The 27,668-nt window shown below is 38.2% G+C and overlaps 1 protein-coding gene across 1 annotated transcript; it reads left to right on the top strand.

The window, feature by feature from the left end:
* Positions 1–7,352: 7,352 nt before the first annotated feature.
* On the top strand, positions 7,353–20,940 carry LOC140303020 (protein SSUH2 homolog). The gene is made up of 12 exons (XM_072381593.1): positions 7,353–7,449; positions 12,297–12,377; positions 12,462–12,537; positions 12,632–12,761; positions 14,381–14,441; positions 14,908–15,029; positions 15,783–15,845; positions 16,026–16,105; positions 16,394–16,486; positions 17,763–17,868; positions 17,943–18,050; positions 19,799–20,940. The coding sequence occupies exons 1-12, from the start codon at positions 7,437–7,439 to the stop codon at positions 19,940–19,942; spliced, it is 1,077 nt and encodes a 358-aa protein (XP_072237694.1). The 5' UTR covers positions 7,353–7,436; the 3' UTR covers positions 19,943–20,940.
* Positions 20,941–27,668: the final 6,728 nt, after the last annotated feature.

Here is a 27,668-nt window from a genome sequence, read left to right as displayed (position 1 = left end):
ATCAAATTTGGTAGGTTTAGATGTCAAATTGAATTCCTGGTTAAGCTGAGGGTGTTTTTTTGTATGCAGAGACCCTGAATTAAATCTTCAGGATAGTGTTTTGACATTTAAACTCTGAATCAGCCTCTAAAGTCTTTACTGCAGTCTATTTCTACTCATCATAACCAAATGATAAATATGTATGGCCACTAATCCCTAACCCTAACCCAAGTAAAGAGAAAAATAATAAAAATGAATATATATATATGTATGTTTTAATAAGTTTCTATTATGTCACATCTTTAGTATATTTAGTATGCATTCAGCAGTTAAAAGTTCTCCTGGTCAGGTTCATCTCCTTTCATATTTGCCTTGCTCCATCTCTTCCCTTCTCCCCGAGATTTGGCCTTTTTTGGCAAAACAAAATAGGAACTATTAGGGAAAAGCTGTAATAGGCAGAGGAAGAACAATCAAGATGGCCCTCTTTCCCACCATGCAACATGGAATGCCTTCACATTCTTTATTGGAGCAGTAATGGATTGTACATATACAGCATAAACACCTTTATTTTATTTATTTTTATGTGATTTGATTTAGCTTATTAATCTAATCTTGTCATGTGCTTTGCTTGTTTTATTCAGTTTTAATCTTCTCTCCACAGGAGCTGAACAGATCAAACACCTCTAATCCACTTCACATAAACACACTGTCAAGACTCCTGGATGTTTGTTGCCATGGTGACTTACGGTCCTAGCTACCCTTAAAGAAGAGGTTGTTTACTGAGCGGTTGTAATGACAACACAGTCCCATGCTGACACTTGTGTGTAGTTGACAGAAAACAGGCAGAGTGTTTGGGACAGTGTCTTCTGATGGGGCTTCCCTGCCGTGAGTTTGGACCCTCAGGCTGCAGACAAACTATGATCATAGCATCTGTAACAAATGGAACTGTTAGTGTTAGTGGCTTGAAGTCTACGCAGCCAGAATGGTCATGTTACTGGATACATGCTAATTCTTTAGCAGGTAATGTTCACTATCATTGTTTAATGGGATTGTATGCTAACATCTTCTACTCCGCACTAAACACAAGTTATATTTCAAACAAGATGGCGTTACAATGCCAAAGCATCACCAGTTTTTACTCATTCTGTGGGCAACGTGAATGTTACATGTCATGGCTTAGTAGTTGTTGACATTTCACTCAAAGCGGCTGATGTCAGCCTGCTGGCGACACTCGAGGAAAAGTCAAGAGGAAGAACTGGTCGCAGATTCTTTGAAAGCAGTGCAATGAAGCTGAGCTGCTTTAAAATAACTGATTCAAATCAACAGGATTTATTGTGAGCCCACATCAGACCGCCTGGTTGCCCCACTTTTTAACAGATCAAATATCCTATCTGTTTATTGATCAGACATTTTGGTGACACACATGTACAGGCACATTCACACAAACACACACAGACACGCACTGTGCTTTTGCAGAGACAGTAGATGGAGGAGGAGTGTTGAACATTGATTTGATGAGGGTAATGGAAAGAATGCCTGACTCTGCTCAACCCGGATGACACACACACACGCACACACACACAGAGTGATGTATAAACATCCTCTCAGTGGAGGAGGACCAGAGACTTAGAGCTGTGAGTTCAGCTCCCTCCTGAATTTGTTAAGAATAGCAACATTAGAAAAATCACTCCTCTGTGATTCTTCTTTGAATCTGAGGTGTAAAACTTGATCAAACTAAATTTTACAATAAGTGTTACAATAAGTACAATAAGTTTACAATCACCTTTGGGGGGCAGGACTTTGGGCTATTCCTCTAAAATGTAGTTTAGCTCATTCCAACTTAAGTAGTGATTATTTTAAGCAGGGGATTTGTAGCCATGATGGCTTCAAAACTGGCTAAATAACTGTTCTAAATAAAAAAAGTGAACTATTTTGTTAAACTATGCTAATGAAAATCATATAAACCCTGGTTTTCACTTAATAAGGGACTCCTATAAGTATCTAAGAGAAAAAAATGTTTTTGTAGGCTTCATTTGAAGCTAGCATGAGTTATCATCTTTGCATCAGATTTTACTGTTGACAACATCCATTAATCGACCTGAATTGTTTGGTTCAGTTCAAGCTATCATTGTCTGGTGTGAAATTTGTAGTTGTCATTTTAGTGAGGGATTTTGAAAAAAGCACATGAGAAAACCTGAAAATTATATATACTAAAAAAAGTTTTAATAAGTTCAAACGTTGCCAACAGTATAGTGTCCAACATACTATGGTGAATAATGTCATATATGTTTAGTAATAACTACTAATTATTCCAAAAGGCTCCATAATACCAGATTTATAACCTTTTAGCCTCCAGCCAATCAAAATTGTGTCATTTCTGTGAAAGCAAGGCAGACCAACCATGAGTTTTTATGATGTGAAATTCTAGTCGGTAAATCATGATCAAATCCCTTCAACTGAACCAGATGTGTGATTAACTCACCTAAGCCAGTTAAAATAAAACAGTACAAAATACCATTTTTCCCTGTACATCCCTGTTTGGAATCCTTCAGGTGGAGCATCAGTCAGGTCATCGGGTATTTCTTTATATGTATTTATCAGTTTAGTAAGTTTAGTTTTAGTCAGTTTTAGTCAAATATAGTCAGTTTAGTAAAGTGTTGCATATGAATTATTAGAATGAAGAGGCAGAACCAAAATGTCATTATTTTATTCATTCATTCATTTTATCCAGTATGAACATGAGCTAGAGCAGAGCTAACAGGCTAACTTGTCTTCTTCTCATGTTAAATCCAGCTCAACACCAGGAAAATAAGTTCCCATTTTAAATCTTTAGAAACCAAGATTATATGTCATACGCACATTCCTCAGCCAAAGGTGCCCAGTGTGTCTGTCACTAGGTCACAGTGATGGTTTGTGATTCAGGTTATGTGAGATGTGTTATTTTAATGCGAAACCAGCAAATATTTCTATTTCCTTATCTTACCCATTTATCTATGTATTTTCTTTTCTAAATCAGATAGCTTTTGTTTATCCAAAAAAGCACAGAGACTGAGTGAACCAGCAAGCATTTTTACATGGCACTCAAAATAACTCATTATTGTGTTAGTCCAACCAAAACTGTACTTTTAAAATGCATGTCAACATATTAGTCTGACTGAAATCCTATAAGTAGTAATGGTCAAAGGTAAAACATGAGGAGAAAACAAGTTACCTGCAGTCACCTGTTCTACCCTTTAAAAAATGGCTGTTTGTGTTGGTTTATTAAAACAACTGCTGCACGTGACTGAAAAAGCAAACAAGCAAAAAGAAATGTCCAAAGAGAAAAACCTTACAATAGGTATATGCATCCTATGTCTTGCTACTGTAGGTCATGCATCGTAGACACAGTGAAAAAACAAAACAGTTACATAAGGTAGTAGACACTGTGTGTTAATCGTGTTTTCCTCAGAATGTAAAATGTGAACATATTTTTCTGTCTTATACCATCCATCCATTTCCTATACAATCCGTCAGTCGGGTAGCGGGTGGGCTGGAGCCTATCCCAGCAGTCATTGGGCGAAAGGCGAGGTACACCCTGGACAGGTCCTGTCTTATACCTTTTCCTATAAATAAGTGAGAAAAAAGCAACATCCATTCATTTTCTATATCCGCCTAATCCAACTCAGGGTTGCAGGGAGGCTGGAGTTTATCCCATGTGTTATTGGGCGGGAGCAGGGTACACCCTGGACAGTTCAAAGCAACATACAGGTTATCAGAAACTCTTCTCTTTTTTTCAGAGTTATTTCCATGTAGCAGTCTGGATCATTTGAGCAAAAAGTCCAGAACAAATTATCATTTCTGCATGGTTTAAGAATGCGGTTACGTGTTCTCACATGCAGCCCCTTAGGAAAATGTTGGTAAGTTTCAGGGCTGAGCTAAAAACAACTTAGGTGAAAAACAAGGGTGTCACATGGGTGTCAAACCTGGAGCGACCAAAATGAAGTCCATAGATTTGTTCCACTGCTGCCCCTTCAGCCTCCTAATGAAGATTTTTGTTCATGGGTTCATATTATAATTCTTGATTTCAGCACAAAATACCACTTTGGCTGGGGCATCACAGCACTTATATCAAATAACAGTGTATGTGCATCCCAGTGATGCAACTGGCTGTGAAAAAAAACAAAACAATGTCAGTATTTAACACCCTTTAAATTAAAAGGGATTGGGTGAAATTGATTCTTGCTCAAGGCTAGAGATTTCAGCTCTTGTAAGAACTTTTTTACCTACATATAAAAACATACAGTGATTGTGCAAAAAATAGTAAACGCTGAAAATACTGTATATGGATAATTGCTGAATTGTAAACAAACCAAGAAGCTTCAGGCTGAGAGAAAGCCTCTGTAAGTCGTTCTGTGCCCGAACACACCATCACTGACCTGAACATTATTCTTAACAACATTTCAAACATTTCAGCCCGTTTGAGATGCGTTTGATTTACGGGCACAGAGCAGAGAACACGGAAAATCAAACACGCTGCTGTGTTTATTTAAACTGTGCAGTCTTTTCTCTGCCTGTCTCTGTCTCTGGTTCATTGTTCAGGCATCAGTAAATCTGCTTCTTTATTCACAGTCGGACACCACCCACATGAACAACAATGTAAACTCACCAGTTTAACTGTGTGACGCACTGGTCTATGGCTCCCCCTGCTGGACGAATGCTGTCTACCCAGTTCCTCCATAACATGCTCTCTTTAAAGAAAAAGCTGTAAACTTTGTCTTTTCTCTACGAGATTCAACTTAAGGAGACATTTTCTGTGTGAGCACAACATACATAGGACATATTTATACACAATACTTCTCTCATTTCTTTTAAATGAGAGGAAAAAGACTTATTATTTTAATTAAAGTCTTAAAAATATACAGCTTCTATGTGTGTCATACAAGCAAACCTTCACATTTTTGTGTATAGAAAGAGATACCTGGCTTTGTCATTGTTACCATCTTGCGGCAGCTATAGGCTGTGAATATGACAGGCTATTTCTTAAAAAAAAAAACTAGTTTCTGCTTTTTGGTAGCATAAGAGATTAGGTTCACCTTAATGTAGGACTTTTACAGTTACTGATCTAATTCAATGCTTTTCATACCCAGAAGATGAATAGAAAAGGAAACAATGAAAGATTAAAAGAAATAGCTTGACAAAAGAAAATAACCAGCATAAAGAATGATGACTCAAAAAACATTTTAAAAAACGGTCATGTACACATAGAAAAAAATGGAAACAAAAATGTTCTTGCAATCATCATTGCATCCAAAGTTTTATCAGATTTTACTCTGTATGGTAACATCCTTTTAATGAGCCAAGCACAGAGCAGAGGATGAAGAGAAGCGTCTCACATGGGTGAAAACACACGTTGACGCAGCGCACATTTGGAGATGAAGGTCAGGGCTTGTACGTTTTCTTAATTTAACAGTGTTAGAAATCTACAGTTTAGTTGAGGATTTCTTTTGGGGGGATATCAAGTCCTGCTGCTAATCCCAAATCAAAAGAGAAATTGCTGCTACTACTGCTCAAGTTTATAGCAAATTGTGGCAGCCGTTTTTGAGGTGACTGGACATTCACTAAAATTTAGTCTCGAACCCTATTTAAAACCCATTTTCACTTGTTCTGGGGTTTCGTTAACAGCCACAACATCAGCCATAACACGAAAATTGAAGCCCCACCACCTTCACAGAAAGCTTTAGACACTGTGACGCTGTCAATATTACAAATATCTCACTCACATAACAAGAGCAGGTATTGATCTGAAGAATGCAAGTTGCTGATGTTAACATGTGTGAACATTTGTTACCGAAAGGCTCCGTAATATGTACAAGTGATTTGACTTTTTTTTTTTCCACAAAACAGTGGACACATTCTGTGCTGTATTTTTGTTTAAAGTGTGAAAGCTTCGACCTTTATTCTAGATCACATTTACTTCTCTTGACCTGCAAATAAAAGCTTAAGATATGACCTATACCTCCCGCATTCCTTGGGGAACAAACGGAAGGTACATGACTGAGCTGGTCTGACATGAAAGCGCAATCGTCAGTTTCTTGTGGTTGACCTGGAAAACATTTACCTGGAGGCGGGAGAACAGCTCTGGTCTTGTTGAAGTCACCACGAGACCAAGATTTGTAAGACGCTGCAAACCACAGACCCCCCCCCCCCCCCCCTACCCTAACCTAACCTAACCCTTTTATATATATATATATATGTGTGTGTGTTTAGTTAAAACACAGGGAGGTTCAGTATGTTATTTGATCAAGAGTTAAGTTTATTTATTTTATTGGTTTTTGCTTTGTTTTTTCTTTTCGTTGTTTGTTACAGGAGGGTATCCACTACTCAATAAACCTTTCCAGATGAGGCATGGTCGACATTCCTGAGATTAAGTTACCGGAGTCTTTTAGTGCTTCCCTTCAGAATAAAAGCCTGCCTCGTTCTGACATCCAGTAACTTTACTTCATTTAATATTCAATTGCTCCTACAATGAAAAATAAATATAAATACAAAGCTATACCCTAAGATTTACCTGCACAATCTGCTAAGATGACTCTACTATGAGACTTTCTTCGTTTATCTGCTTTAGTGTCTCATAGTTTAATGTGGGAACAGGCAAGTGTTCAATAGATAATGATGGACATAGCTAAATTTATATTGATAATCATCACATAGAGTTGTAGAGTTGTACATATTAGGCTTTAATTTTTAAACAACTCTGAATCACATGGTTACTTGCTCAGTTACTTTAGACCAGTGTTTCTCAATTCCGGTCCTCATGACCCACTGCCCTGCATGTTTTCAATGTTTCCCTCCTCCACCACACCTGATTCAAATGAATGGCTCCTTCTCAGGCCCCTGCAGAGCTTGATGACGAGCTGATCATTTGAATCAGGTGTGGTGGAGGAGGGAAACTTCGAAAACATGCAGGGCAGTGGGTCATGAGGACCGGAATTGAGAAACACTGCTTTAGACATATAACCCAGAGTCATAATTTAGCTTACCAATAAATGTGAACTAAAACAGGAATGCTAAAAACCTGCCTGGAGGTAGGTTTGGACTTTTTTAAGGAAAAAAATGAAAGCGACACATGAAAACTCTAAGACCAAAATATACGTTAGAATTATTTTGCTCGTTTGTGATATGTAACATTCAATTCATGTACTGCACATCATGTAAAGTCTCTTTTAGTTTAATAGGTTTTTGTTATCAAGTCAGATGATCAGACTTTATTCAACTATCAGCTCGACCTTGACCTTTGCAGCGACCTGTACACCCATTTCAAAGACGTTTCGTTTATTTTAAAGGTTTTCCCGGAAATAGATCTTACATATATCGACGTTGACTTCATTGAACGTGTTAAAACAAAAACACACATAACGGTAAACTCGTGTTGGTTCTTCTTTAGTGGGACTGATTCACCGTGTTTGACGTGCAGCAGGATGAGCAACCCAGGTAACAACTGGCACACGAGGGGACACATTTCTAACACAAGTCTCCAGACAATAAGTGGAACCTAACTGGACACAGACAGTCGACACGCCTCAGGGGCTGCCTGTAAAAACGGATTAAAAATCAATGTTCTTCAAGATTCTTAATCCAAATCTGCAGGCTTTTGCGAACATTGTAGAAACATGAGCTTTTAAAGTTGTTTTTGTGTTTTTTTTTCTTTGCATTTACACACACTCAGTTATTTGAACACACACACACGTAGGCTGTAAAAAATGCTTTGAGATGCTTTTTGTATTCCTCTCGGATTCATTTATGGCCAGAATTTACAACCACGGTGGTTATGCCGGATGTTTCTTCTACATGCATATCAAATTGAAAAAATCAATTTAATTTCTAGTAATAACCGTGCATAAAAAAGCGTACATATTTCCATCCATCCATTTTCTATACCCGCTTAAAAGAATCCGTCGTTCACACGCGTTTTCTCCCGAGAGGGCACTTTACCACAGGTTTTGGCTCCGGAGAGGGCAGCCAAAAAAAGGTGCAACATACATAAAGCAGCAGCAGAACTATGCAGGTAGATGTGATGGGGTTGAAAGCAGAATACAGAACCAGCGCTGTATGTAGTTCTTTAGCTCATTCGAGTTAGTGCTCAGACTGTTTCGATGTCCATTTTCTGTTTGTATTGTTGTTGGTTTGGGGAGTGGGCTGATATGAAAGTACTCAGTTCTCCTACAGCTTGAAGCTGACGTGAATTAAGAGATGTGAAAAGAGGACCCTAATCAGAATCAGAATCATCTTTATTTGGCCAAGTTTGTGCACACAAACACGGAATTTGGCTCCGGTTCCCTTTGCTCTCTGCATGCAAAACCCCCAAAACGCTTTGGATAGGGAATATAGACACAAGGAAAAACATAAATATGTGAAGAAGATAAAAGTAAGTCAAATACGTTACAGAAAACAACAAGCTCTTGTTTTATTAGTGAATGACAGCCAGGGGGAAGAAACATGGTGGCTGGTTTTTGCAAACAGCACTCTGTAGCGCCTGCCTGAGGGCAGCAGTTTAAAGAGTTTATGTCCGGGATGTGGGTGGTCTGCAGAGATGTTTGCTGCCCTTTTTCTGATCCTGGACCTGTCCAGGTCTTGAATGGAGGGAAGATCAGTACCGATTATCCTCACTGCAAACCTGATTGTCCATTGTAGTATAGCCTTGTCCTGCTTCGTGGCTGAGCCGAACCAGACAGTGATTGATGTGCACAGGACAGACAAAGTCTATATGTGACGACTACTTCGAACCCCGTGAAAGGGTGGATCCTAGCCTAGGATTCCTAGGCATCTGAAGTGATCCACAGTAGGCACTGTATTTTTGAGGATGGTGAGAGAGAGGAGGGTGGGCGTTTTTCTCTGAAAGCCCACCATCATCTCCACAGTCTTGAGCGACTTCAACTCCAGGTGGTTCTGACTGCACCAGTGGACCAGCTAGTCCACCACCTGTCTGTACGCGGACTTGTTATCGTTCTGGATCAGACCAATGACAGTGGTGTCATCCGTAAACTTCAGGAGTTTCAGAGAAGGGTCCCCTGAGGTGCAAATGCAGACTCTGATGCATACAGGTGGTTGAAGGAACTTGACTTAATTTATCAAAACTATAACCAAAAACACGGCTTAGCCAGGAACGCCATAAACAGCATAAACAGCATAAACATTAACTAGAATGACTGACAAGACCATGAGGTAGTAACAGTGAGGATCAGACAGTGACTATAACAAACCAGAGAGGGAACTGATGATGAAGTATTTAAGGCTGAGGACAGTGGAGCTAATGACCCAACAGGAGGGAACTGAGGAAAACTATGCATGGAAAAGTGGAACAAGAAACTAACATAACTGAGGCAAGACTAACTGACCCAAAGTAGCAAAGACAAACCATGAGTGGAACCATAAAAAAACAACTAAAGACTAGACTAATACAAAGAAAGGAAATCCTGATAAAAAACATTAACTCCAAAACACAAACAAACTATAAGCTTAAACAAAATGCCAACTAGGAAGACAAAATGGCATGAAATGATGAACCAAGGAATAGTCAAACCATGAGAAGACCAGAAACCAAGTACAAGAAAATCAAAACACAAATAGCTATGGATCATGACAGAACAAAAAGTAGTAGCAAACCATGTGGTGCGGGTCCTGATTTAAAAAAAAAAAAAAAAAAACCCAGTCTGATGGGTGAGAATTGTTCTTCATAATCTCAGCAAACATAGCGTGCCTGACCCCTCATAGCCATCCTCACTAGGTGGTGAAGTCTTGTGCTTCAGTTTTGTATAGTTCCCAAACCGTAAAGTGACGCTGGAGAGGAAGCTCTCCATGGTTTCTTCTGCAGAAGTTGGTGTGGGTGGGTTGTGGAAGTGTCTGAAGGAAGTGAAGACATTGTTACGCTTTCTTCACAGCAGAGTTGGTGTTGATGGACCAGATGATCACTCTGAGAAACGTAATGCTTCTGACTCTCTCCCTCAGAGCAACAGAGCTTCTCTCTGTAGATAAAGATTAGCCTTTTTTTTTCACTTTGTAGTTGTTTCTCACCAGTTGTTCCACCTCTTCTCCCCGTGGTGTTTTGTTGCTGTTACTGATGAGGCTCTCTACTACTGTGTCAAAATGAATGGGTGAGTGGCGTCAGCAGCAATTTTGGGAGTCTCTGTACTCAGTATGATGGTGCCTGATAGCTGACAGTTCAACTTTCTTTACCTTTTACATTCTTTCTGTGAGATAAATGTATCAGATTGTGTGTCGGTACCATAGAGCGGAGTCCAGGGCGTCATTAGTGGAGTGGTTTGGGTGGTGTTGACATTTTGAAAGTACATCATTGTATAGAAATGTGTCTTTGGGGATATGATTATCCTCACCATCAGTATTTACGTAGAATTTATTGGGGATCCATTACTACAGATGTCATGCGTAATGGATTTGATCCAGCTTTACTTAAAGACTGCAGATGTGCAACATGTTCGCTTTAGCGGTGCTTTCAGCAGACACTGAGATGTCTCTGCTACTGGTAGAGAATCCAGGGATCTAAGTGATCTAAGAATGCAAGTTTGCCATTATGTAGGCTTCTTTATGTCTTTCCACAGAAGCTGCCTGTTAAATGGCATATCCTGCAGGTTGTAACTTGCCAGAAATTCTTTTATGGAGGCTTAAAACAAACTTATTCACAAGCCTAAAATGACAAACCCTAACCAGAAAGCTAGGCTTTAAAAAAATGTTGATGCTTCATGAAAAACAGAGAAGATTCATATTTTATTATTAGATCTACTTTAGATTTCTGTTAAAAATCACCTCAAAAACACATTTAAACAATAAATAGTATATCATAGACACACTATTACTATTACTAGCATATTGTGTTTTTCTGACTGACTCTTTGTCTAATGTATATTTATGATTTAATGATTAATAGATTATTAAAAATCGATTGGTGTGATGTTTTTATTTGATTAAAAGACCCTTAGTTGGTTTGAAATACACCTGAATTTAACCTAACAGGTGATCCAGAGGACAGAGGTGATAATAAAGACACAGATAAAAGCTCCATAAGGTTGGTTTAAAGAGATTGTCTTTGCTGGTTGGTTCACGGTGAAACTGTGAGTGTCTGTCACTGCTTCTCTTTGTTAATTTGTAAAGAAGTCTGTGAGTTACAGAAAAAAAAGTGTTATCAAATAAACTTAAACTGGAAAAGTTTCTTGCAGATGAATCACCAAATCACTGTGATGGAAAATACACATTGAGAAATTCTTGCCCTCTCTCTTAGGAATTCCTGGTGTCATGTTAACCCACCACCATTTCAAAGAGGATTTACTGGAACAGCTGCAGGATATGTGAGAGGGGCGCCATAGTTAGGAACTACGAGGAATCAAATTCATTCTGGTTCAACTGCAGCAGTTTTCTGTTAAGATGAAGTTAAAGTCTGTTGTCCCATAAGATACTAAACAATATGTGAATTAATCCTCAAAGACAGGAAATCCACTTTAGTAAAAGATCATTTTGACAACTTTTCTGTTGTTGTTAAACTTCACCACTTCAATAGAAATTACAAAAGTTGAAGAGCAGCTTGAGAAGGAAGTGGCCAAGTTATGCAGACAAGAGACTAGTTCAATGTATGAGTTTTACTATTTGAATTTAGATCAATCCGCTGATGTGGACTGGTTCTGAGATCAGCTGATGTCCCAGTATGTGAGCTGGCCTAAGGCTGTGCTCGATTTACTGTAAACTGTTTGCACTGCTGCATTACACTGCGTCAGCCACTGGGCTGATTCCCCTTCTCCCCTGCTGGTGTACTCTTACTGCACTGATGTATGTTGGCTAATTTGCAGCTACAATGTACCAGGTACCAGCGTACCATGAGCATTAATTTCATAGTTTTGCGATGTTGGTAATTAAGTCTACAGCTGGAAGGTGACCAAAATGTTTGATATCAGCAGTGTCCGTCTGTGATTTCACATCTAAGCAGTTTGTTTCAGTTAAAATGAAATTTGTTCTGTTTGTGCTGTGTTTCAATCGAGCTGATCTCAGATCTGTCAGTCAGGGTGTTTGCAGACATAGCACCACTAACTCACTCACTTTACTGTAATTTTGAGACCTATTTTTTTTAACTTGATGATTGTTTTATTCATTCATGTTTGTCCGATTGGTTGACAGCATATTTGTCTGTGATGTGACAAACTTAGATTATAGTCGTACTTCTTCTTTACTTTGATACATTAGATATATTCAACAGATCAAGCAAACATACAAATCTTTAGACCTTTTTTTAAACTCTGAACAGAGCCAGGCTAACTGTTTGTTGTTTATTCCAGCTGTGTATCCCCCTCCCTCTGCCCCCCCAGCGAACATGTTCGGCAACGTACCCGGCTATGAGGGCATTGCGGCAGGAGGAGGTAAGAAAAGTTCAGCTCAAGTCCTTACAGAACATAAATGCTGTTGCATACTTAAAAACCTTTTCTACCTCATCGTTCCTGCAGGAGGTTACCTCCCACCTCCCATGCCTGCAGAGCCTATAGCCCCTCCCCAACCAGGCCCTGCACCTGATGACTGGAGGTACCATCACCTGTGTAACAGTCACAGTCGGCATGTTGCTCTGAGGCTGAGGAATATTCTGGTTTAACATGATTTGTGTTTGTGCGTTTTCTAGCATCCCCTTACTGTCGGAGGATGTGGCTCGAGAGGCGTTCATAAACTTTGCATCGTCTCATTGCTGCTACCGTTCGGATCCGGCAACGGATGGCGTCATCACAAACATGGAGCCGTGCAACACTTTCAGGGTGATTTGGTGTTCACGCTCTGTGTTAAACTGTTACCTGTTGGTGTTTGCAGCTGTTTCTGTCATTTAACAATGCTCAAGATTCCATCTGAGGAGCTGAGGACTAACTCACCATCATGTCTGCCTGGTGTTACCATGGTAACCAGCTACCAACCAAAAAAAAAAAAAAAAAGCTAACTCAATAGACTTCACTTTTCAGATTTTTTCAGAAAAAAATGTTATATTTGAATGCAACTTTCCTGTGTCACTTTTTCCTAACCAGTCTTGATTGCAGCTGCATTAACTATTCCTTTTGCTGGTTTTAATGATATTCCGGCAAAATCTGCATAGCTTAAGTCAAATTTTTCCCATTGGGCATAGCCAGTCAGCAAAGACGGTGACAGGTTATCCAGCTCTTCACCCACATATGTGCAGTTTGATTGACAAATAAAAATGGCCCACATAATGTGAACCTTTCCTGATTTCTTCTCAGGCATTTGGTATAAGCCAGATCTAACAAAAGCATCTTTCCTGCATTGTTAACGTTTGAAAAATGGAGCCGATCAGATTGCATTACATCATCTCAATTTATGGGATATGGGCAAGAGATAAAAATGCAGTGCATTCCAACACTAAGCCGGACAGCTGGTCACACTAGGTGTTAATCAGTACCCCACTTTTCAAGCACTGGAAAACATTACACAAATTCAAATAACAAGCTGGAATTCAAAGTTATACCTATCAGACCTTTTTGAAGTAGTTTGCATTTTAATCCAACAGAGGTCACCTGCCCCAATGATGATTAAATGTTAGTAATAATGGAGCAGGGTAATAGAGAGCAGAGCCATGTCAATCACATAATTACAACATTGAGGCATTAGAGAAACTGTGTGTTGTCTCACTGTAGAAGGCAAAATTAGCAATAAACAAAAACTTATTCTTAGCCTTACCTGTAGCATCAACAGTTCCCAGGACTAAAACTGCTTAGTTGCCACCCAGAGCAAAAAGGTCAAGCAACATAAACTGTGCAGTCCTGTCAGACTGCCTTTTCTTCACCACACTCATCCTCAGGACTCTGGAAGCAGCTCAAAAAAGGTCTTCACGTAAGGACATGACAGCAAGGTTTATTTTGCAACAATATCCTGTTACAACCTAGTTAACCATGTTAACCGGGATACAATATACATACAACAATACAGGAGTAATGAAGGTTAACGTTTCTGTTATAGAATTAACCTGTTAAGCCCCAGGAGTTTTTCTGGGATTCCTGCTCGAAAATAACATGTTGAAAAATGAATGAGTATTTTTCTGTAATTACAAACTGCTCAAACCATCAGCAGCATTACTACAAAGTCCCTCTTATTGACTCTCCTGTCCACCCTTGATTAGCATGTAAAGGGAGATATGTGTCCACACAGAAGAATACACTTTACTCTCATGACTGGCTTGTGAGCTCAGACACACTCAGGTGACATTAACATGTCAGTAAAAGTAGTGGTGTAAATGTCACGGCTGAAAAAGCATCTTCATGTTTTAACAGACTTTTGGAAGATAAAATATGTGTTTTCCTGTGTCTCCATTAACTTAATTGTTAACAGCACTTGTAGAATTTCTGGTCATCTTGTGTTTTCTTCTCTGTAGTATCGTCTGGAGACGTTTACTGAGTCCAGATCGACTGAGTGGGCCCACAAACCTCATGAAGGTAATCCCGCAACTGAAGGCTGATCAACCCAGCCTTTATTCGGAGCCTCTGAAATTATTGTTGTGTTTCAGTCCTGTGAGTTTAGTGAGGTGCCAGCTGGTTATAGTGGTTAGGATGGATTTAGATATGATAAGGCTGGCCACTCTGTTTATTGGACTTTTTGATTACAATTACTGGTGCATCACATGGTTAAAGATTAAGATTCTTTCAGGTTCCCATTTCAAATTGTTGAGCACAAAAAGTTTTGTTGATGCATGTAAACAAAGTCATTGAGTTGGCAAACTAAGTTGGTTTAACAGGCTAAAAAGTTATTTTAAACAATTTTTTACACAAATTATATTTGCATTGGAATGTTTGAGAGAATTTGTGCTCATTAAAAAAGGCATCACCCTTGAATTTCACAATCAGTGCGTCCCTATAAATGGTCATGATATTAGCTTGCTGTGATATTTTCTGTGCACGACAGGGGAGCAACCTGACTTCTACACCCAAACAGCCCCCCAACCCTGGGACGTCCAGGCCACGCCGCCAAACCTTTTCACCAATCACAAGACAGAGATCCGTGTGCCCTACACCTCCTCCCTCAAGGTGATTTCTTAACAGAATAACTGCTTTTTGGTTTCCAGATCCACATTTGGTGCACTTGATGTGGTGCTGCTCAGCATTGTCTAGATGTGAAGCGTATGGATTTGAAGCAATGTATGATGGTTAGAAATATTATCCATCTTTCATCAGTTGTAACAGACCATATGACATTAAAGCTTTGTGTCAAGGTGGTTACTCAGCAGCTTAAAGGTTAATTTTAAATTTATTTAATCAGACTGGATTGATAATACTATACATGCAGCTTTTATCAGTTGGTGACCATTAAAATTGCAGTTATTGTTTTCTTTCCATTGATCTAGATAGGGACCTGACCTTGTTAATCCAATAATCTAAGGGAGGATCCAGGGGATATTTAAATGTAAAATAGGTTCTTGAAGTGGTTTCAACAGACCTTCAGAACCTTTTGAAATGTTTCAGGGGACCATGAATAGCCTTCTTGAGGTCCCCGGGGAGATTACTTGTATCTGTTGAATTCTATTTTCTGAGATTTTTGTGATGCCCTGCGTCAGTTAGCTGCTGATACAGTATATAGCATCAGTTTTGTTGTCATGGTTACCTGCTATGAGCCACAGTTCAGACCAGAAGTTAAATGTAAATATGAGCTATGTTTGATTTTAGCACACAGTTGTCAGTCATGATGACAATTATATGTGCCTCTTATAGTCAGTGATGTTATTTTTAACTTTTGTGTGTGTGTGTGTGTGTGTGTGCGTGTGTACATGTATGCATGTATAGGACTGCCACAGCTGTCATGGTCAAGGGACGATGCCGTGCGAAGAGTGCCAAGGAAATGGATATGTAAGAAAACTGTCCATCATCCAACTAATAAATCAGTGATAGTAAACTACATAATGAATATAATTTGGGAAAGTTTTCTGAATGTATAGGATTAGAAACTGTAGTAGATTATTAAACAGCTAAAATCAGTCAGAACTCATTTGCAGTACAATGAAGTATTTGTTTTCTTTCTGTCTGTAGAAACCATGCTTTGTGTGTAACGGCACAGGGGCGCAAAATAATGAAAATTGCTCTCGCTGTAATGCTTCAGGAAAAGACAGGTACTGTATGGGGGTCAAGGAGTCCTGGTGTCAAGGGACATAAGCATTAGGGGACATAATAGGGGACAATGACATAATAGAAGTTAGAGGAATATGAATATGTAAATCATGTCTGTATACTCAGTTTTAGTAAAGGTTACTGACTACTACATGCTGTGAGGTAATCAAGTAAAAAAATATTACTGAATTTGGCCTTCTCAGCTGTTTAGTCTTAAATGATGTGATGGTCACACAATCACATTGTTCCTGAATGCTCCATCAGAGAAGTGTGTGTACTTGTGTGTTTAGGTGTAGAGACTGCGATGCTCGTGGAACAAAGAAGTGCGATACCTGTGATGGGAAACGACAATTGCTGACCTACATCCAACTCAAAGTGGAATGGTGAGTACTGATAGCACAACAGCGCAGTTGATCCTTAAAGTGTTCTGTGGAGTCTTTGGGAAGATTTGAATGATTCTTGAGTACATTTCAAAGCTCTAGTAGAGTCTGGGCTTGAGTCTTTAAAAGAACTTGTGCTACAGTATAGTCATCCTTGAAAAGGTTCTATGGGAAATTATACTGAGCTTCAAGGGGTTACAAGGAGTTCTAGGGTTTTTTTATCCATTGAGTTTTTGAAAGCTGCTCAGTGGTTACTGGAGAGATTCAGATGATCCTTAAGGAGGTTTTAAAGGCTCTTGCAAGGTTGAGGAAATTTGGTCAGATGGTCAGGATATCACAGTGGCCTTTGAGGAGGTTTTTATGGAACTTAAAGAGCTTTAAGGGTTTGCTTGAGAGTTTCTTAAGGACATCTATAGAGTTACTACAAAAGATTTAGTGACTCTCAATGGGACATTGAGGGGCAGCAGGAAATTTGCTCGGTCTTTCAGATCCAGGTTTTGCAAGATATTGCTGGCTGTCTTTTGTGGTTAAATTGTCCTGGAGGAAGTTCTAGGAGTAAAAGAGATGTTTCAGAGGGCCTTTAATAAAAGTCCATTTGATTCTTGGTTAGGTTTATTAGTGGGGTAAATGCTTTGATGGGTAATTTGGATTTACACGGAGTCCTTGAAAAGTTTCTTGAACTATTTTTAAGATTCCAAATATCATTGTGGAAATGGTAAATTGATTTATATATATCAATATATAATCTTGGTAGCCTTGATATTCCAGGGATTCTTGAAAATACAACAATGGATGCTGAGGTTCCGTGGAGCTTTATTGAGCTCCTAGCTGTTGTTGAGGATGCAAAGGAATCTTTAGGCAGCTCATGAGATTGAGTTATTGGTTCCCTCCTGGAACTTGGTCCAATGGTTTTTAAAGGAGTTTCACAGGATCTGGGAAATTATTTCTTTAGGATGCTATATTAATCCTTAAGTGTTTTATAGCTGAAGGACTAAAATAGACTTTTTCCTTTATTGATTAATGGGCTTTTTAAAAATGCCTTGTCCGGTCAGTATTATTAAGTAACTGTGCTGAGAAATATACAGAATAGTATTTATTGCTACTCTGTGTAGATTATACTTTGCTGTCAAGACCGTTTAATGTTCACTGCATTGAGTTTGTGTTTCTAAAACTTTTTATTAATCTTTGTGTAGGTTGTGGGTTGTATAGTGTTGAAGATTCTGCTTTGTGTATGTGGTGCACTGTATTTTTTAATTTTTGTGTGTAAAACTCTACTTAGGACTAACCATGTGGAAGACCACTTGGTGGAGCAGAACTCTGGTCTGACTGTTGATGATTTGCACTCAGTTAGTGGCAAGGAGCTGTTCAAGAACAACCAGTACCTGGTACAAACACACGCAAGCTGCATGTTGTCAGATGAAGGAGCTTTGTGTTAGAGTTTATGCCTGTCTCCTCCCAGGTCTACCCGCTGCTCGGGTTCCCAAACCCAGTCATCGCGCAGGTCTCCGAGCGTCTGGTCAAAGAGCATCAATCCAAACATGCTCAAAACTCCAGGATCCTGCAGCAGGTAGGAAATGAAAGTAAAAGCAGCAAAACTTCATCTGAAATGATCAGTTAATGCTGGACAATATGGACCAGAATTCATATTTTGGTATCTTTTTAGACTGAAAGGCAATACAAATATCACTATTTTTGACAAACACATAGAGTAATAATTGTTTTGATCAATTATATTACTGTCAGTCAAAGGTGAAGGAGGGAGATTAATTTCATTTTATTAGAACTGTATGCTCTAAAAGGAGGTGAAGTGTCATTGAGAATCTAATTTAAAGATCTTTCTTTGACAGATAAGAAAGTAGGTTTGAAATTAACACAATAACATACAGTATTTAGCACTAACAAAAGTAATACCCTGTTGTTAAGTGTCTGAAGGTTAGCTTAGGAGTCAGTTCCCACATACATGTGGTGATGAGTGTGGTGAAGTGAACTTTTGTTTCTAAGATACTGAAAAACATAACAAACACCAAACAATTCTACACCGATGAAGACATAGTCACAAATTATATTTCAGTTTTACTCTCTAGATCTTTAAAGTTATTGAGGTGTCATGTAAAGTTGAATGGCTTGAAATTAAAATTCACACTGAAAGGAGCTGAGGTGTTGTTAACTGAAGGATGAGAGAGGATGAAAGTTCATATTTAAGTTAAAGCCTGTGCTCTAAAAGCAAGTTACGTGCCTTTTAGAATTAGAAAACCGATACAAGTTGTCTCAAATGAAAGAGAGGCAATAAAAGCTGAAATGTTGTGAATAAAACAATAAAACAGAGGAGTTGTTGCTCTTTTAGTACTTGAAGTATCACTTAGAATAGATTAAGTAAAACTAAGTTCATACAATTGAATAAAGGTAAATGAGCACCTTCATGATAAGAAATCAACAACAAAACACTTGAACTACCTTTTGAAGAATGGCAAACTCTGGTAAAAATGATGGAATCTGCTGACAGCTTCCCAGGTGAGGTCATGTTTCCTGTCAGGGCAAGAAATGATTTAGCTCATTAAATCTCATTTACATATTAAGATGTGCAAGTAATTGTTTTAAAAATGTAATTTATTTAGTGATTCCATATTTTTCCAAAATATCCAAATCAAAATTTTTTTTTTTTTTACTTTTATAAAGAAACAATGTTCAGCTGTTAAATAAAATTGGCTTTTTGTTATTGTTTATTTTTTTACAAAATGAATATACATTCTCAAAGTGTAGTGATTCAATCAGTTTTTATATGGGTCGTAGAAAAAGTTGTAGTTCGTGCTCTATCAGTAGTTGAAGTGTCAATGAAAGCATATTAAGTGACATATTAAGTAGAAGAAGGAAGTTTTATTTGTAACTTAGAAAAAAAAATAAGACCAGCTGATGGTTCAGTGTATGTATAGGGATGTATTTGCAAGGAAAGAAGAAGAGATGAAAGGTTCAATTCCCCTGGATACATAAGAGACATTTAAGGTTTGTGCACTGAAGATAAAACTTGGACCAAAAAGTCAAAGAGCCTGAAAACAAGCCCTGAAAAAGGGGAACAGCAAGATAACTACAGCTGTAGAATAAGAGATAAAAGTTGGACATTCCTTAGTTGAATGATACAGATAGTTGTTGCTGAGTTTCAGAGAGGTTGATAGTTGCATTTATTAACTTTCCTCCTGCTTACAGTTTCTATGCTAAGCTAACATGTCCTGATGGCTATAGCTTTGTAAATGCACAATCATGCACTTCCAGAAAAGTTGACCCTACCCCATTAACATTTATTCTGTATCTGTGTCTCAGAGGCAGACTGTCGAGCTGATTCCCATCACTAAGGTAAACTACAAGTGGAAAGCCAACATGCACGTCTACTTTGTTTATGGAAATGAGCACAAAGTCAGTGCCAGCGACTATCCAGCTACCTGCTGTTGTTGCGTCATCATGTAAAATCACATCTGAAACCAAACTGCTGTTTTATTCTATTTTTCATCATTAACTTACTTTTTCTACATCAGACTACCTAGTTAATGTAATCATTGTATTTCCAGAGCCACCACATGGAGCTCAAAACAAACATGTACAGCCCTGTCCACAAATATTTGAACACTGACACAATTTTTGTTATTTCATCGACAAAATACAGTTCTTTAATTAATACGGGCATAAATAAGAGTCAGTTTGCAAATACGAACATTTTTCCATTTAAGCTTAAATAACAAAGATCTGTCACTGTCCATATATTTGCAAACCTTACGATACATCACGTAACTGTGCAGAGAAGCATAGATTGTTTGCTGTGACCTCCTTTGACAGGATGAATTCAGCTTATTTCTAAACTACTTTTGTTCCATTCTGACCCTCATTCTCTATCCTCTGTTAGGATGCTGTCATATCTATCATATCAATGATTCTATCATATCAGTGAAGATTTTCTGTATTTCTCTGCTGAGTTGTTGATACCCAAAATTAGGATTCTATCCTCTTATAGGTAAAGCTGTCATAGAGTCTGTTTTTGCCTTTCTGTGAACACTCTGGGCTACTTAAAAAAAGTTATTTTTCTGTCATAATGGTTTACTGAAAACACGTGCCAGTATGTGCCACCTTAACGTCCTTAATGTTACGTAGAAACCTCACATATCTGAAACATTGGGGATTCAACAACAATGGGGTGCTATTTTTACAACTGTAGTCCTCCTGACCTCTGAAACTAGTCTGCAACTTTACGATCAGACTGAAGCAAATAGATTAAATGTGACTAACATGTAAGATATTAAAATGTTAGAGGTAGTCAGAGGATTGAGGGGAAAACAGATGATTAACTGAATCTGGTTCTCCTGGCTTCTGCCTGTGTTTCTTTTTCTGTGGTGTGTTTATTTCATGTGGATAGAAAATGCTGTGGGGATTTGAGGGTTTGTTAGAAATAAACCAGGACTTTCTGACTGCAGGTCATTTATTTGATATTTGTCATATTTTGTAGCTCTGTGACACAGTTGGCCAACTGTTCAAGGCCATTAAAAAACCTCTCACAACATGGTGACAAATATTACTCAGAGTTTTCATGTTTTTCCTGATTGTACTTACAGATATATAGGAAGAAATAAGTCCTAAGAGTTATAATGAGCTCAAGAGTTATCATGAGTGCATTTATTGTGTGCTTTGGTGCCTTCAGCTACTCTCAGCCATTTGTAAACTATGTCTATGTTAAGGTTCACTTTCCGGTCCAACAGTCAAGGATAAGGTACCGTCATTTTTTCTCATTTGTTGGATGGCCTCCCTGATGCTCCATAGATGTTCCTTTTCAAAATCTTTCACATCTGTGTATTTCAAAAAGAAACACCATTATAACATTGGGATACATGTAAGCATTAGTTATTGCTAAGCTCTAATTGTGATGTGTTTTTTGCCTTATATGAGCTCCATTAAGCCGTCTCCGTCTGCTTGTAGGAAACTATAGTACATGCAGTACAACATTTATTGGTCTTTTTTCTCTCTTGTAAGAATGTCTTGCAGCTTCTGATGTCCCTCTTTTATACTCATTCTGTTGTTCTGTATTGTGGAGCTCCTGCAGTGGCCGGGCTGTGTTCAGCTAAGATGTTTACTGCCTCTGCTGCTCCTGCTGGCTGTTTTTGGTACAATCTGTGTGTTTGTGATTTAGAGGATAAAGCCATCTCAGTTTTGTCATTTTTACTTTCAGCATTTAACCAGCTATGTATGTGTTTTGTTATTTTTGTTATACATCAACCAAAATCTGTTGTATGATGTCACATGATGTGTTCTTACTATGTCTGTGTTTCAAAGAACTGATTTGTTTTTTGCTTTTGAACCCTTACCCTTTAAATGGTGCAAATAATCAAGTTAGCATTCTTATTTTCATAATGTCCATGTCGCTAATTGTGGGGTTTTTTTGCTTTAAATTGTTAGTGGAACATTTAATGCTTAGATGCCAAAAGTATTCTTGAACACGGATTAGCTGTAGGTGCTTAATATCGCAAACTAAAGTAATGCTGGAATGTGATAAGCCTTTATTAAGTAGAATGTCTCTTTAAGTGCAGTGTAAATGCCTTAATACAGGGGGTTTTAAAGTGTAAGGCAGGCCTTCCCACCGGGGCTCAAAACCATTACAGGCAAGGCTCAGTGAATAAAGTTAAAGTTAAAGAAAAGAATCATGCAAATGTTTGTGTGGTGTTTGAAGAGCTCAGATGCATAATTTGGAGTCAGAAAACTAATGCTACCATAGTTCAGGCCAGTTGAGAATTTTGAGCAGTCTGATTAAGTCAAACAGCTTTATGTGGTTATTTTCACCCAATTGTTATGTGCATATAAGATTTAAAAAGATAATCATGATTCTATTGGCACCCAGAAATGTAATAAAACTAAACACAAAGATAGAGGGAGCATGGTGTCATATTGCCAGACTTTATCTTGGGTGAGGCCTACTGTCTTAGACTTTGAAAACCTCTAGCTTTATACAAAACTGTCACTAACAAACATTTCTGTTACTAACCTCTGATTCTGTTGTTGCTGCAAATTAATAAAAAGTATACTCTTAAACTCTTTTGCATCTAATCACTCTCTTTAAAGTCACACAAGAGAAGTGGCTGCAGAGCTCATTCTGGAAAAGAAATGAAGGTGATGCGAAGACATCAAACTGTGTGATTTGCTTAATAAAACAGATGAAAGATAAGTCAAAGTTTTCTCATGGTTATCAGGGAACTAATTGTGTGTTCCTGGCAGGAGTGGTGAGGACGAACAGGATGCATTCACATTTCTTATTGTGTAGATCCTGCAGTGTTGTGTTTTATGTGGCTGCCAAGAGAAATAATCTGCTTTCAGGAAATGGTGGAACTTAGAATACAACAGTCTTGTTACATAATGTCAATTTAATGTAGTTGATCTTTGAGTTTAATTCCAATAATAAGTAACTCTGACAATATCACTATAAACCGGACATTATACCCTTTTGAAAAAGTGTTTTGCAGATATGTTTCTTTTGGTTGCAGTAGAAAGTATTAAAGGAAGATACAATGTGGAATTCTCCTAAATGGTTGCCTAACAGAATGAAGATAGGAGTTCACCTAAATCAGAAGTGAGCTTCTTGTGACAGAGGAAGTATACAGGGGGTTAAGAGTTTAGAAAGTATGATTTAAAAAGACAGTGTACAAGCTTATAGAGCTGCTGCACAGAGACCTGGTCTGAAAAAGTTTGGTCTAGAATGTGGACTTGAACAAAACCAAACATTGACATTGGTGGCAGCACAATCCTCTGCCAATGAGCAGACCTTCAGACATTGTCTTTTCCAGGAAAGGCTTGAGAGTTGTTCAGTTTTAAGACTATGGACATTTGTGTCATAAAACCTTTTTGCATTTATGTTCTGGACTTTGACATTAGAGGGATGATCCCATTTCAACATGAGAATAAAATGTTCAGGATTTACATTGTGAGTGTGGTCTGATTGATTTGGCACAATGTGACTACAATTCTTAAATTTCAGCTTTCAGCAAAAGACAGAACTACATTTATATCAGCTGCTGTGAAAAATAAGGTCAATCTTATTACACAATTGTTATAAATTAGGTAGAAAATAGACACACTATGCTGAATTTAAAAAGAAAACATCCTCATTTGGGACAACTGGGAATTTCTTGACAACATCAGTGAAAAAAATCTGCATATTTTCTGAGGCAGTGTGGTTTTTCACAGACCTCTTTCAGTCAAAGAGCCGTTCACAGCTCATACATGATATCACTTTTCTTTTCACCTCACTCTGCAGCCTTCAACACCATTGAGGAATTATTCCTCTCATGCAGCAATTTGATTGGACACAGTGCAAAACCAGCTGGGAAAAATGTCCTCTCTCAGCAGTGGTGGAGGGAGAACTCCGATTTTTCTTCATGAAGTAAAAGAATCAATGTGTAAAAAAAAAATACTCTGTTCCAGAGGGCACAGTATTTGGAGGAAAATATACTCAAGTGTCGTTTTTAATAATACTCAATGTAAATATTGTATAATGTTAAAAGAAGGGATTTGAAGCATCTTGCAGTATTTCTTACTTCTAAAAGGAGCACAGACCAGAAATGTGAATTTTGATTTAATGGAACCATAGGTTCCTAACAAATACATGAATGAGGAGTGAGGAGGACTTACATGAAAAACAATCATGAATGAGAAAATCTTTAAAAACAGTGCATTTAGAAGTCATATGAATGACCAAAATGATCTAAATAAAAGAAACATCTAATAGTGACAAGTACAGACAACAGGTCGTTAGTTTTCAGAAAAGTTTACCGAACATTAAATAGATTGTTAGAAAAATGTATTTTATGACATCTAAACAGGGGCTGCACGGTAGTGTGGTGGTTAGCACCGTCACCTCACAACAAGAGGGTTCCAGGTTCCTTTCTGTATAGAGTTTTAGAGTATAGTTTCCCCGTGTATGTGTGTGGGTTCTCTCCGGATACTCCGGCTTCCTCCCACTGTCCAAAAACATGCATGTTAGGTTAATTGGTGTCTCCAAAATTGTCCTTAGGAGTGAATGTGAGCGTGTGTGGGGTTGTTTGTCTTAATCATCTCTGGATGGATGAAATCTAAACAATGTAAGGCTACACTAATGTAATGTAATTTACTTCTCGTACAAGCAACGGGAACATAAAGAAAGGTTGAGACTTGAGCTGTGTCTCTGTTGCCTGTTAACATTAATTAGAATAATTTGTTAAGACTAAATCCAACAATGATATCACTCCATGCTGTCTTGACATTGCACAGATGGTACAACACCCTGACAACACCCTTTCCCTGTGCAGATTAACCGTAAGCTGCTCACCAACAAGTAAAGCACGCACAGAAAACTAAACTTGTAACCTATTTGACGTTTCCTCTTGCTGCTTGTGTAAGTATTGAGTTGCATGTCAGACTTCCTGTCTCTCATCCTGTCAGATAAGAAAGACAAACTCTGGTCTGGATGTGTTCAGTCTCCATCCGTCACAGGCGACCTGAAAAAGATCCCCTGATTTAAAGCAATTCTCTCATATATCTTAGATATTTAAAAGACAAGAACAGAGACACAGGAAATGTGGACAGCAGCTCTCTCCTCCTCCTAACCTGTTTAACCCCAGTTAAACCTCAGGGGTCTTTCTGGGGTTCCTGCTCAAAAATAGAGAGCAGAGCCTTGTCAGTCACATAATTACAACATTGAGGCATTAGAGAAACTGTGTGTTGGGACAATTTTTGATGTTTCACTGTAGAAGGCAAAATTAGCAATATAAAAAAACCTATTCTCTGACTGTGTAACATTTAGCCTTAACTGTGTAGCATCAACATGTCATCACATGAGGGCATAACATAATTATAGAATTAACCTGTTCAGCCCCAGGAGTTTTTCTGGAATTCCTGCTTGAAAATAACATGCCCAACATTAATTGAGTATTTCTCTGTAATTACAAACTCTGTGTAAACCATCTTGGTATCAAAATATTCCCCTCTCGCTCCCAGTACCGGGGACCTGGGTTTGAAGAGATTAATTAGTTTGTGTGAGGAGTAGGGATTTTCTATTGAACCGAAGGTTATAGTTTCAGAACCACAGCATCAGGAGCCTCTTTTTTTGCATAACTACATCGGACGAATTAGTAAAAGATAGAAGCTTCAATTTTTATCTGAACCCTAATTATTTTTGTGTGTTTACAATGTGAAATGACAAACAAAAAGTTGAAAATGCATATAAATGATTCGCAAAAACGTGCAGAGAGTTGCTTCTTAAATGCATTGCCATGAGATCATGTTGAAAAAGAGGGTCATAAAACTGCTGTCTCCAATACTGCATAAACCCTAAATGAACAAAACCCATTTCCATAGAGTTCCTCTCTGCACAGTGCAGTACATCCTGTGCACTCTACCCTGGTGCCACTCTGGAGTATTTCCAGTTGTGAGAGCTTATCTCACTTGGAGAAGCTCCGGCTGCCAAAGAAAATGTGCAAATGAGCAGCTGTATAGAGAATCCGAACCTGATTCTGATTCACATTCTCCGGTGTTATCGTTGATAATGGCTTCACTGACAAAAAAGATATTTGAAACTGGGCTTTGTACAATAATGTAGTCATTAGATGAGATTTATCAGGCCTCATGGTATAGAGTAAATTTGAAGTCTTCCTTGGTAACCAAGCCTTGCCTTTGTGAACAATGAAACTAAGAACAAAGAGTCAGTACCAATGTTCAGCCCAGATTATCTGATAATGTGAACTGAATAATGGCGAAATCAATTTTTATAGCAGAATTTGGTCATTTAGAACTTGTAAGCATAACTTTTTGACATGTTTTATGAAACTGTCATTATGCCCTGACAAACAATATGTAAAAAAAATTTAATTAATTCCATTCTATCAGTAAGTCACAAGGAAGCTGATGGTTCTACAGTTTCCATGGTTACTCGCCTTCAATTTAATTACAGCTTTCTCTGCAGAAAGAGACTTTGGAGGCAGTGCTTAAGCACAGCAGAGAGGCAGCAGGAGAGATCTGCGAGTTAAATTCATTCAAATGTTCCACTTTTATGTCAAGCTCTACTTTATATCTATCTGAAATGTTGATAAACCCATTGGGGCAGACAAAATAGCATCAAACATATTAGATTTTTCAAAGTTCAAATTAGGAAATTTAAAAACTTGAGACTGTACATATGCTAGCACTTAATGTTTGGGAGACTGGATGGTGTAGTGGTAAGATTGCCACCTTCCATGTGGATGACCTGGTTTCAAATCCCCTACATGATACTGCAGATACTACCTCCAGTAGGGGTTCTTAGGTAAGACCCCCTTACCCTATCTGCCTCCCTGTAAGTTGCTTTGGATAAAAGCATCTGCCAAATGCATAAACATATTAAATAACTTTTTTTCACTGCTTCTCTTTAACCATCTTTACATCCAGAATGGTTTAACCATCTGGTTTCTGTTGTTACTTCAGCAAAGTATGAGTTTATGTTATAGGCTGTATTGTTCTTTGATTCATCCTTCTGGCTTTATAATCTTTAAAATATCCTGGACTTTGTGATGTGCTATTACTACTAAATCGTCTATGCATCTTTGAGATTAAAGAGAAGATCATCTGTTTCTTATGTGCACGGTGCACGCATTTTATTGTTCTATATATTAGGTTTGAATTATATATTTGGATTAACGTATTTGAAAAAAATACGGGGGAGTTCCTTCTTGCCTCACTATGGCCAGCTTCTGTTCTCCTAGTTTATTTAAAGGATTAGTCAACCATTAACCCAACCACAAATGTCTCTCCAACTGGCAAAGTTTCTAGGACACCAGCATCTGCAATCCAATAATAAACCTAAAGCAGAATCCAAATGATCTTCCACTGAGTAACGTAAAAAAAATCCGCCAACAAAACTGAAATTCAGCTTTTTAAACAGAAAGACCACAGAAATTAAGACATTCGTGTAAATTGTGTGTTTATTGCTGTAAGTTTTGATTATATGATCCAGAATGACTTTGACTTTGTCAACGGACATTTTATACCACTTTGGAGTTATGACAGTCTGACAGTGACAGCTATGGCACCAACACACACGTACACACATGTTTCCACCCCTTCAGAAGACATTATCACAGCCCGAAGAGACAACGCAACAGTTTTTCACAGAACAAATGAACTTCAATCCATCCATCCATCTTTGGAT

The sequence above is a fragment of the Leuresthes tenuis genome, unplaced genomic scaffold (genome assembly GCF_036924035.1).
Source record: "Leuresthes tenuis unplaced genomic scaffold, fLeuTen1.0.hap1 SCAF_3, whole genome shotgun sequence".
Classification (NCBI taxonomy): Eukaryota; Metazoa; Chordata; class Actinopteri; order Atheriniformes; family Atherinopsidae; genus Leuresthes; species Leuresthes tenuis.
This window is presented reverse-complemented; position numbering and strand designations above follow the sequence as displayed.